We start from the raw sequence: 13,054 nt of genomic DNA, 5'->3' as shown, positions 1-13,054 counted from the left end.
GGGATTTTGTGTGTGTAAAAAAAACACCAAAACCCTGTTCTTGCTTTCATTTTGAAGGCAGCTTTACCTTATAAAAGCACTCCGCCAACCCCACCCCACCCCACACAGATTCATCTGATAAAGTAGCAAGATTAGGTTCTCCCAGCTACTCCTGTTTAATGACTTCACAAAAGCAAATTAATTCCCTTACTTGCTTCCCTGCACCATGAAAAATTAACTGCTCCAAGTCATGACTGGCAGAAAATACAGGCAGGCAGTTTCATTTGTACAAAAGATGAGCTACACCTAAGGCAGTGGTTTTTCTAAGCATCTGCCTTCAAGGAATAAGTTCCACAGACACTAATCTGCAGAGGAATTCCTTTGAGTTACTCTTCCCAGGTGGGCACCTCAGGTCACAATAACCTGGATAGGTGCAGTGTTCAGAGTGCTGCATTGGGAGATCTGGGTTCAAATCCCGAGGGCCTGACAAGAACTCTCAGCCTAATCTACCTCGCAGGGCTGTTGGGGTGATAAGGGAGGGGGAAGAATTTGCATCACACCGAGCTCTTTAGAGGTAGTTTAGGGTAACCTTGTAAATAAATAAAAACAAAATAAACAAAACAAAACAGGGGAAGGAAACCGCCACCTTGGGTTCCACAGTGGGTGAAATAAATATTCACCTGGATACTGTGCACAATAAAATGAGGCTGTAGGATGCCTGACAGATACTCATCAGGCAAAGAGGACCATTCCCAATATTCTTTAAAGAGTTTTGTGGGAATTTGAACCATACCAAATAGATCATAGAATCATAGAGTTGGAAGAGACCACAAGGGCCATCCAGTCCAACCCCCTGCCAAGCAGGAAACACCATCAAAGCATTCCTGACAGATGGCTGTCAAGCCTCTGCTTAAAGACCTCCAAAGAAGAAGTCTCCACCACACTCCTTGGCAGCAAATTCCACTGCCGAACAGCTCTTACTGTCAGGAAGTTCTTCCTAATGTTTAGGTGGAATCTTCTTTCTTGTAGTTTGAATCCGTTGCTCCGTGTCCACTTCTCTGGAGCAGCAGAAAACAACCTTTCTCCCTCCTCTATATGACATCCTTTTATATATTTGAACATGGCTATCATATCACCCCTTAACCTTCTCTTCTCCAGGCTAAACATACCCAGCTCCCTAAGCCGTTCCTCATAAGGCATCGTTTCCAGGCCTTTGACCATTTTGGTTGCCCTCTTCTGGACACGTTCCAGCTTGTCAGTATCCGTCTTGAACTGTGGTGCCCAGAACTGGACACAGTACTCCAGGTGAGGTCTGACCAGAGCAGAATACAGTGGTACTATTACTTCCCTTGATCTAGATGCTATACTCCTATTGATGCAGCCCAGAATTGCATTGGCTTTTTTAGCTGCTGCATCACACTGCTGACTCATGTCAAGTTTGTGGTCTACCAAGACTCCTAGATCCTTTTCACATGTACTGCTCTCAAGCCAGGTGTCTCCCATCCCAGCCTTTCATTTTTTTTGCCCAAGTGTAGTACTTTACATTTCTCCTTGTTAAAATTCATCTTGTTTGCTTTGGCCCAGTTGTCTAATCTGTTAAGGTCATTCTGAAGTGTGATCCTGTCCTGAAGTGTCATTCTGAAGTGTGATCCTGAAGTGTGATATATTTGGTATGTGGAAGCGGAAGTGAGGAACAGGTTTAAGGATTTAGATTTGGTGGACAGAGTGCCTGAAGAACTATGGATGGAGGCTCGTAACATTATACAGGAGGCAGCAACGAAAACCATCCCAAGGAAAAGGAAATGCAAGAAAGCAAAATGGCTGTCCAACGAGGCCTTACAAATAGCGGAGGAGAGGAGGCAAGCAAAATGCAAGGGAGAGAGGGAAAGATACAGGAAACTGAATGCAGATTTCCAAAAAACAGCAAGGAGAGACAAGAGGGTCTTCTTAAATGAGCAATGCAAAGAAATAGAGGAAAACAATAGAATGGGGAAAACCAGAGATCTGTTCAAGAAAATTGGAGATATGAAAGGAACATTTCGTAAAAAGATTACCATAATCAAGAACAAAAGTGGTAAGGACCTAACAGAAGCAGAAGACATCAAGAAGAGGTGGCAAGAATACACAGAGGAATTATACCAGAAAGATATGGAGGTCTCGTACACCTCAGGTAGTGTGGTTGCTGACCTTGAGCCAGACATCTTGGAGAGTGAAGTCAAATGGGCCTTAGAAAGCACTGCTAATAACAAGGCCAGTGGAAGTGATGATATTCCAGCTGAACTGTTTAAAATTTTAAAAGATGATGCTGTTAAGGTGCTACACCCAATATGCCAGCAAGTTTGGAAAACTCAGCAATGGCCAGAGGATTGGAGAAGATCAGTCTACATCCCAATTCCAAAGAAGGGCAGTGCCAAAGAATGCTCCAACTACCGCACAATTGCACTCATTTCACACGCTAGCAAGGTTATGCTTAAAATTCTACAAGGCAGGCTTAGGCAGTATGTGGACCGAGAACTCCCAGAAGTGCAAGCTGGATTTCGAAAGGGCAGAGGAACCAGAGACCAAATAGCAAACATGCGCTGGATTATGGAGAAGGCTAGAGAGTTCCAGAAAAACGTCTACTTCTGCTTCATTGACTATGCAAAAGCCTTTGACTGTGTCGACCACAGCAAACTATGGCAAGTTCTTAAAGAAATGGGAGTGCCTGATAACCTCATCTGTCTCCTGAGAAATCTCTACGTGGGACAAGAAGCTACAGTTAGAACTGGATATGGAACAACTGATTGGTTCAAAATTGGGAAAGGAGTACGACAAGGTTGTATATTGTCTCCCTGCTTATTTAACTTATATGCAGAATTCATCATGCGAAAGGCTGGACTAGATGAATCCCAAGCCAGAATTAAGATTGCTGGAAGAAATATCAACAACCTCAGATATGCAGATGACACAACCTTGATGGCAGAAAGCGAGGAGGAATTAAAGAACCTTTTAATGAGGGTGAAAGAGGAGAGCGCAAAATATGGTCTGAAGCTCAACATAAAAAAAACCAAGATCATGGCCACTGGTCCCATCACCTCCTGGCAAATAGAAGGGGAAGAAATGGAGGCAGTGAGAGATTTTACTTTCTTGGGCTCCTTGATCACTGCAGATGGTGACAGCAGTCACGAAATTAAAAGACGCCTGCTTCTTGGGAGAAAAGCAATGACAAACCTAGACAGCATCTTAAAAAGCAGAGACATCACCTTGCCTACAAAGGTCCGTATAGTTAAAGCTATGGTTTTCCCTGTAGTGATGTATGGAAGTGAGAGCTGGACCATAAAGAAGGCTGATCGCCGAAGAATTGATGCTTTTGAATTATGGTGCTGGAGGAGACTCTTGAGAGTCCCATGGACTGCAAGAAGATCAAAACTATCCATTCTTAAGGAAATCAGCCCTGAGTGCTCCCTGGAAGGACAGATCGTGAAGCTGAGGCTCCAATACTTTGGCCACCTCATGAGAAGAGAAGAATCCTTGGGAAAGACCCTGATGTTGGGAAAGATTGAGGGCACTAGGAGAAGGGGACGACAGAGGATGAGATGGTTGGACAGTGTTCTCAAAGCTACGAACATGAGTTTGACCAAACTGTGGGAGGCAGTGCAAGACAGGAGTGCCTGGCGTGCTATGGTCCATGGGGTCACAAAGAGTCGGACACGACTAAACGACTAAACAACAACAACAAAATAGATATATTATCTCAGCCTTCAGCAGCTTAGTATCCATGGGACCACAGCTTCCCTCAGACCAACAGACCCAAACTAGCACTTTGTGTGACCTAAATCCCTCTGCGATGTGCAGTTCAATGTCAAGACATGTAGAGGTTCCTCAGCAGAGAAGCTGTATTGTAATTTCAACAATTTCAAGAGTTGGGTTAGTCTTTACAGTGTCACTTTTATGGCTTTAGAGTGAAGCATCTTCTTAAGTTCCCAGTTCATCAATAATAATCTTGGTCCTCAAGGCTTCCCAAAGGCATCTGGTTGGCCACTGTGAAAGCAGGTTGCTGGACCGGATGGGCCTTTGGACTGTACTACAGCCACTACCACAGGAAAGTCTAATTTAGGGCACTGGAAACTGCCTTATGCTTAGCTTGGTCACTGGTCCATCTAGTCCAGCAATGCCTCTGAATACCAGATGCTGGAGAACATGGACGGGAGAGAAGGCTGACTGTGTTTTTACCCTCCTTGTGGACTTTCCATAGGCACCTGGTTGGCCACTGTGAGAAAAGGATGTTGAATTAGATGGACCATTGGCTTGATCCAGCATGGTTCTTCTTATCATCCTATTTACCATCTCCCAATCCATTCGGTGTGCTTTTTTTTTTAACATTGGCACATTTTAAAAAGAAAATACATAATGTTGGAAAGGAATTGCAGGAGTTGTTGGTTTTGTTGCAGAATGTTGATCAAACTAACAAGATTTATGAAGGGGTGGACATTTACAGCTGAGATACTAAACATCTATAAGACACTAGCATCTCGGTGGCACAGACACTGGAAATCTGGTGATCGATAATTTAACAAAAAAAGCAAACTCTGCCAGTTAGTAACATAGGTAAGCTGGCTAATATGAAGCCAGGCCATTGATCCATCTAACTCAGTTTTGTCGACACTGAGTGGCAGCGGCTTTCCACTGTTTCAGACAGAGGACATTCCCCAGCCCTACCGGGAGATGCCAGGAATTGGACCCAGGGAGAAGGCAAATATTCCACCATTGAGCTATGTCCCTTCTCCCAGCTGCTGCTTTAAGTGTCTCAGACCTGGCCTACAAAGTAGCAAAAATTACTGGTAGTGGTAGAATTGTATCACAAGAGTCTGCAGTAGAAGATAGCGTTTGTACATTCCCAGTGTAGGGAGCAGCAAGGAACTGTCTACCAGAAACCTAGCACACTAAGTTTCTAGCCCAGCCTACTCCCTGCTGGGCTAGTTTTCTGTCATGTAAGAAGGGCTGCTTCTTACATGAGGGAGTATTCAAACACTGCACCCCTATGCCAGCAGTCTGAAGTGGTACTGTCCATTCTACTACCTCAAGAGGACTCCACCACCTCATTCTCCACCACCTCATGTGTAGTAGCTCCAGACTATATATGCACTCCTCCTGCTGTTAAAACCCTTACAGTGGCTTCCCATTGCCTTCTGGGTCTAATTTTAATCTCCATGTCTTTAGCTTCACTATTAGATAGATAGCATTTATATACCACATTTTCATAAAAGATCAGAGGTAGTGGACAGCAGCATTTTATAAAAAAACAACAACATTAAAAGCAATAGTACAAGAGAGTCGTTAAAATGACTGGCTACTCAAGAAAAAATTTAATAGCCCTGTTGGCATTACATATATATATATATATATATATATATATATATATATAAGTATTCAAGAGGCACTTGGAAATAAAAAGCAAGGCTGCCTCTGCTGCCTCAGTGTCGCACAGCAGAAGACCAGAAACACTAAATACCCAGCTTACAATTAATGCCAGTCGGGCCTCTGCAACTCAGGGGACAACAAACAGCTCTCCTCTGGATGATCACAGTGATAGGGCTGGGATGTAAGGACTCAGGTGATCCTTAAGCTATCCTGGTCACTTGTTTAGAGGCCTCTGTAGCATTTTCCCAGCCTGTATATGGGTACTTATTTTCCCACTCTTTGCCCAAACATACCCCTACATCCTGAAATACTTTTCCCATTCCCACTTACTGCTCTTACCCCTCGAACTCTTGTTGTTTCTGAAAGTGTATGCAAAACCACCTCCCTTCCTTAAAAGGTTCCTCAAAACTCACCTTTGCTGCACATACACATTATGCTTAATTGCAAATAATAACCTTGGCACACATTCGCCTCGGTATTCTCTCCTGCCTTCTCCACTTCCATCTCTTCTATTGTGCGCCCCATTGACTATTTCACCACTGCAAGCTCTGTGAGGCCAAGGAAGGGGCTGCAACTTGCTTTTGCTATGAAACTCTGCAAAGCTCACGGGTTAAATGCATGCCGTGCATACCTGAACAAAGCAACCAAGTTAAGGCTACCTATATACCAGTATAAGCAAACCAGTGAAGCCTCCTCTGAATTCCTGCATTACAGGGGGTTGGACTAGATGACCCTCAAGGTACCTTCCAGTTCTTACAATTCTATGATTCCAGGAAATCAAGAGAGTTCTCAAAAAGGATAGTTTTCGTTACATGCAACACTTAGTGTCACCTATGTGGGTTTTGCGCATTGGGGGGGGGGGCTAGAATAAGGGATAACAGGCTTGAGTTTAAAAAGCCTGGTGAATTACCCAGGACAACATGGCTATGACTCAATGGCTACTAGCCATGATGCCTTTGCTCTGCCTCCATGGTTGGAGGCAGCAATGTTTCGGAATACCAGTTGCTGGAAGCGACAGGAGGGGGAAATGCCCATCTGCTCAGATCCTGCTTGACGGTTTCCCACAGGCATCTGTTTGGCCACTGCGTGAACACGATGCTGGACTAAATAGGCCGTTGGTCTGATCCCCCAAGGTGTTTTTCTTATGTAGCCTACAAAGGGCTAAGGTTCAGGGGAAGAGAACACGTATTTAAAAGGCGATGGTCCCATGGTCGTTATCCTGCAGCTCTATTCATTATTTTCATTGCCATGATCCTACACTTTGTCGGTGGGAAACTCCCCACCGGCGTAGAAATCATATATCGAACAGATGGAAAGCTCTTCAATCTGAACAGGCTGAAAGCAAAAAGTAAGGTTACCGTAACTTCCGTCAAAGAGCTTCAGTATGCTGATGTCAACGTAGTGTGCGCACGCTCAGAGGATGACCTCCAAACCATCTTTGCAGAAGCTTACGAAAACCTTGGACTATCACTCAACATCCAAAAAACCAAAGTGCTGCACCAAGAAGGACAAAATAACACCTCTGCAGCGCCACAAATCCAACTCAGTGGTGTAACGTTGGAAAATGTTGATCACTTCTCCTACCTAGGCAGTTACCTTTCCACAAGGGCCAACATTGATGCCGAAATCCAGCATTGCCTGAGCTCTGCAAGTGCGGCTTTCTCCCGATTGAAGTGCAGAGTGTTTAAGGACCGGGACATTCGCAGGGAAACTAAAGTGCTTGTTTACAAAGCTATTGTACTACCAACATTACTATATGCTTGTGAAACATGGACCACTTATAAATGCCATCTCCAACTCCTCGAAAGATTCCATCAACAGTGTCTCCAAAAATTTTTACACATTACACATCACTTGGGAAGACGAGCGAACTAATATCAGTGTACTGGAAGAAGCAAAGATCACCAGTGTTCAAGCAATGATTCTTCAACACCAACTTCGTTAGACTGGTCATGTTGTGCGGATGCCTGATTATCGTCTTCCAAAGCAACTACTCTATTCTGAACTTAAAAATGGAAAGCGTAATGCTGGTGGTCAGTGCAAAGAGTAAAGAGCGAAAAGAGGTTTAAAGACTGTCTCAAGGCAAATCTTTAAAAATGTAGTATAAACACTGACAACTGGGAAACACTGGCCTGCGAGCGCTCCAATTAGAGAACAGCCTTTACCAAAGGTGTCATGGGCTTTGAAGAAACTTGATCTCAGGATGCAAGGGAGAAACGTGTTAGGAGGAAGGCACGCTTGGCAAATCCACACCATGATCAACTCCTGCCTGGAAACCAATGTCCCCACTGTGGAAGGATGTGTGAATCCAGAATTGGCCTCCACACTTACGGACCCATTGTTAAAATTGTGTTTATGGAAGACAATCTTACTCAGCTATGAGTGATCGCCAAAGAAGAACGTCCAGTTAAAATAACCCAGGTAGCAACGTTGAAAAAAGATCTCTGGCTACAACATTGAAAAACGACTGAGCCAATGAATTGCTTTGGATTTCTGTGTATTGTACAGCCAACACTCTGGTGGTCTGTGTGTTAGTTAACAAAGCACTTCACCTTGCAATCTTCACAATTCTAGACCCAAAAGAAACCCCTCAAGCAGCAAATCTATTGGCTCCCTGGAAGTTGAACTTTCTGTATATGGTAAAGGGATCGGGGGGGGGGTGAGTGGGATAAAATAATTTCCCAATCAATCAATTACATTTTTAAAAGCTTCCACTCCGTTAGAAGCGGGGGGAAAGAAAATGAGCTGGTTTCAATTACGGGCTCGTTTGTGCCAGAATCCTTGCCAAAAGTTATAATTCAGTACATGAACATTAGCTTCTTACAGCCTCGCTGAGAACAAGGGTGCTTAATCGATGCCACCTAAATGATTCGGAGGAAAAAAGATGAGCCATGAATGAAGGAAGCCTCTTAAATCACGGCTCTCAGGTGGACTGCAGGCGCCAGTTTTGCTGAATAATACACCATGCATTTAAAGTACTATAGTACCACTTTAGCAGTCATGTCTTCCCCCAAATAATTCTAGGAGCTGCAGTTTCTTAAAGGTGCTGAGCATTGTTTGAACTCTATTCCCCTCCAAGAGCTACAATTTCCAGAGTCCCCTGGAAAGAGGGATTGGTTGTTAATTTACTGGGAATTGTAACTGTGAGGGGAATAAGAGTTTTAAATGTGTACAATGGAAGCTGAGTGCAGAAGGTAAGACCCCCTGTTGTGAAAAGAAATCCACCTAAAGAGCCTTCTAGCCTGCAATATTCTATCACTTTCTCCTAATGTCCCATTATACTCTCAGCACAACCCAAGGAACAAAACCCAAAATGGAAGCTATGCAGGCCGGGGCATGCTTGGTTCTTAATGCTTTTGGGTCCCAAGGTGCAGGGAAGAGGTTTGCCTATTGTCCCTCCTGCCCCTGTCCCCGCCCCCCCCCCAGATTCCTGACTGTCCCCTTTCTCTACTATTGTATGGAGGAGCACAGGAACATTGGAAGCTGACTTGTACAGAGTCAGACCATTGGTCCATCCAGCTCAGTACTGTCTACACTTTCTGGCAATCTCTCTCCAGGGTTTCAAGCAGGAAGCGTTTCCCAGCCCTACCAGGAGATGCTAATGATTGAAGCTTGGACCTTCTGCATGCAAAGCAGATGTTCTACAACTGAGCTGCAGACCTTCCCCGGAAGCATTGCATTCCCAAGTCCAATGCATTTGCAAGCATTGATTTGGTTTGAGGGCTAAACCTGCCCACCACTAACATTGGATGGCCTAACATCTGATAGCTTGCACCTCGAGAGGATATGATGCATATATGCCCTTCACGCGCTATGCCTTTCATAAAGGCAGACATTTATACCTGGCTCTCAGAACACTGTTGCAGGAATTGAAGTCAGGCCAGCTTGTCTGCTTTAGGGGTTGAAGAAAGGACTTGAACTCTCCACACACACACACACACACACACACACACACACACACACACGTTCCTGCCACACACTTGATCAAATCTAATACTCCTTTAGGGGAACCTGTGACCATCCAGATGCCATCGGACTACATCTCCCACCATCCAATGCATGGCTAAACTATGGAACTCACTTCCGCAGAGGGAGCGATGCCTTCCAACTTGGATGGCTTAAAAAGGATTAGTAGTACAACAAGACTAGCAATGTATACTAGACATGATGGCTATGCTTTGCCTCAGCAGGTGGAGGCTGCAGTGCTTCTGAATACCACTTGCTGGAAACCACAGGAAGAAAGAGTGCTGATGTGCTCCCACAAGCACCTGACTGGTCACTGTGAGAACAGGATGCTGGACCAGACAGGCCACTGGCCTCTTCTTATGTTCTTATCCCTGATCATGGTCCATGTTGGCTGGGGCGATGAGCTGGAGTCTTAACTATCTGTAGGGCCACAGACTACCCACCTGCATTATAGAGAAGGGGATATTCAACCTGCAGCATGCATCACACTCCTGGGAATTCCTCCCCCCCCCCCCTTGCAGAGGAGACATTAAGCTGAGAATTCCACCATCGCCAACAGGCTGTTCTGTGTCTAACCTATTACATCACTTCCTACCTAAGCAGCTTAAATTTAGTAATTCTTGTGGTATCTGCCACAAGCAGAGGAAGAGACTCAGACTGAAGAAACAGGGGGAGAAGAGCCAAGGAGGCCCAGTGGTAGAGCATCTTCTTTTGATGCAGAAGGTCCCTGGTTCAATCCCCACCATGTCCTGCAGAAACCCTGCAGGGCGGCTGCCTGCCAATGCAGGCAACACTGAGCTAGCCAGTATAGCCGACTCTGCGTAAGGCAGCTGTCTGTGTTCATTCAAAGAACATCAAAATGTGAATTCATATGGACCAGAAAGTGCTTGGCCTAAAGACTCTGGATGGACTATATCTGAAATTATTTCCCTGTGGTTGTGTGTTGAGTCCAGTATCCTATTCTCACAGTAGCCAACCAGATGCCCCAATGGGAAACCCACTAGCAGGACCCAAGCGCAAGAGGACTGGCCCCCTCCCCGCCACCCCGGCATTCAGAAGCATCACTGCCTGCAACCATGGGGGAAGAGCAGAGTCGAAACTCGGGTTTCAATCGTTTGGTCAAATTAAGCTGTTTTGGTTTCATCCCTTGGACAGACGCAGGGCAAATATTTCACCCCACATGTCTTATAGGATAAACCCCCGTTACTGTCCAGCAGGATCCTTCTTCAAGTCACCGAGCAGGAAGCTTTAGAAATGAGATAGAGATGAGATGCCCTCTTGGGGGATTTTGATCACAACAGCAGGCACACAAAGCTGTTATAAAGATTGGCTGCCCATCAGGACGCAGGCAAGGCCTCCCTGGTCAATCCCAGTGCCCATCTGTCAGTGCTTAAGAGAAGCCAGCAGGTATTCAGCAAGACACCCCCCTCCTGGAATTATGAAGCAGGTTTGAGATGCTTATGGGGAGGGGGGGAGGGGAAATAAAACAAGATTCCCTTCCTCTCTAATGCAAGCCTTTATCTTCTTAACAGATGGAAAGCTAGCAGCACATATACAAAGGAAGCAAGCTGGTCTCAGTCTCTCTCCCCTCCGCTCCAGAGATCCCCAAACCACCTCCACCAAAACCAAGGGAGGGTGTGTCGTGTGTTTTCACATACAGAATTATCATGCCAAGGAAGCTAACTGGCAGAACTTACAAGCCGCATTCCCTATGCCAGGGATTGTTCTCTTGTGAGAGAGGGCCGCCAGAGAGGAGTGGCTCTCACATCTCTGAAGAGCAAGGAACAGGCAAAGGAAAACCCTGGGAATGAATTATTGGGAGAGGACGGCAGGTGAGAGGGTTCTCTCCCCATCTCCCATGCGCAGTGGAAAGAGAGACTCGTTTAACATGTACCATGTGGTTGTGCAGAGTGGGAGGAAGGTGATGGGGTGTCAATGAGACAGGCCTTGCCACATGCATTGCTGGGCACGGAAGAGAGATGCAGGATAGCAGTTAATTGCAAGGTAAAAGCTAGGAAGACAGGGAGCTGCCTTATGAGTCAGACCACTGGGTTCATTTAGCACGGGGGCTGTCTATGGGGGCCGGCAGTGGCTCTCCATGATTTCAAGCTGGAGCCTCTGCCAGTCCTCCCTAGAGGTTCTGGCGACTGAACCCCCAGACCTTCTGCATGCCTTACCATTGAACCACAGTTTTTCCTAACAAAGTAAGGTTCTAGTCCTCATTGTTCTGAATAAAAAGTTGACTGAAATGGGAAGCTTCTTTACACCGAGTTAGATCACTGGCCCATCCAGCTCAGTACTCTCTCAGTGACTCTCCAGGGTAGAGGACTCTCCCAGCCCTACCTGGAGATGCCAGGGGATTGAACCTGAGACACTCTGAATACAAAGCCGGCGCAGCAGCAATGAGCCATGTCCTGTCCCACAAATGGGTGTTAGAAGCCTTCCTAACCAACAGATGGCAAATTACCGGTAAGTCTGTGGTTCAGAAGGCGGGTGGGTGGGAGTGAAGAATGGAGGTCCTCACCTGTAAGCCGCCACCGCTCGGTTCTGCAGGTATTTCTGAGCCGTCATGACCCCCACGAAGAGGAAGTTCTTGGCAGGCAGGATCTCGCCTTGGTGCTCGGCAGGGTCCTGATGCCACAGCAAGGCCCCCCGGGAGTCTCGGTGCAGCAGCCCCGCACTGGCCTTTGTCCGGCACCCTTCCAGGCTGGCCTTCCGCCGGTGCTGTCCTGCTCTCTTCAGCTCCGAGGCTCGAGGGAGGATGAGCCGGGAAGCCAGGATGAAGCCCAGCACCAGACCGAGCAACACGCTGAGCCAGGAGCGGCGGCTTCTGCCAGCCATTCCCCACCCCCTGCCTCAGCACACCCAGGGCCCCCCAAAACAGACACACACACACACCCTCAATTTCAGATCTCCAGAACAGGACGCCTTCTCTTTCTGTCCCTTGGCCACACACTAGAGCTTCCCCCAAAACAGGAAGCACCCCAAGAGTAGTGCGTCGGGGGGGGGGGGTAGGTCTGAGCTCTGGAATCCGAAAGGGGGGGCTTTCTCCGCCTTTTAAGGCCTCACTCTTCCTGTCCTCCCCAGATATCCCAGTCCTCTGCCACCTACCTCAGTTCTGAGCTTTTCTGTATCCCTTCTTCCCACAAACTCAGCAGGATTCCACCGCCCCACAACCTAACTGACCACTCCCCCTCCCCAAAGGAGACCTAACCACTCTTCCCAACTCCAGCGCGTTTCCTCCCCCCACCGCGCCTTGCTTAATCGGCTGCCTGCAAAAATAAAAAGCGCCGCCTTGCCCCCCTCTCTTTCTTGCTTAAGACACCCCCCCTCAAAAAAAGAGCAGCCCTCTCTTTATCTCTCTGCCGCCCCTTCTCTTTCCTGGCCGCCTCCTCCCCGCAACTCCAGCTGGGACACCCCCACCTCCTCGCTCCGGCTCAGGAGCGCCCCGCGCCCCTGGCCCTTCCTCCTTCTCCTCCTCCTCCTCCTCGTCCTGCTCCTAGCCGGCCCGGCTGGGCTGCCCCGGCGGCGAAGGGAAGCTCAGCGTCTCCAAGAGCGCCGCGGCCATGGGGGAGCCTCCCGCTCCGCCTCCTCCGGCGGCGGCGGCGGCGGCTGTGCTGCTGTGCCGGGGAAGCGCGCTTTGTTCGGACGCCTCCGCCTCCGCCGCTTCTTCCTCCTCTCCCTCCGCCTCCTTTGCGGCCGCTAGTGC

At 47.3% G+C, this 13,054-nt stretch overlaps 1 protein-coding gene across 1 annotated transcript in view; it reads right to left on the bottom strand.

The window, feature by feature from the left end:
• CHSY1 (chondroitin sulfate synthase 1) overlaps window positions 1-12,704 on the bottom strand; it is a 94,578-nt gene extending 81,874 nt beyond the window's left edge. The window contains exon 1 of the mRNA XM_035130563.3: window positions 11,870-12,704. Coding sequence (XP_034986454.3) covers window positions 11,870-12,186 — 317 coding nt within the window. The 5' untranslated portion in view covers window positions 12,187-12,704. The remainder of the gene's footprint in view (window positions 1-11,869) is intronic.
• Between the last annotated feature and the right edge of the window lie 350 nt (window positions 12,705-13,054).

Source organism: Zootoca vivipara, chromosome 13, assembly GCF_965207765.1.
Source record: "Zootoca vivipara chromosome 13, rZooViv2.hap1.1, whole genome shotgun sequence".
NCBI lineage: Eukaryota > Metazoa > Chordata > Lepidosauria > Squamata > Lacertidae > Zootoca > Zootoca vivipara.
Note: the sequence above shows the minus strand (reverse complement) of the source record. Positions and strands in the feature narration are given on the sequence as shown.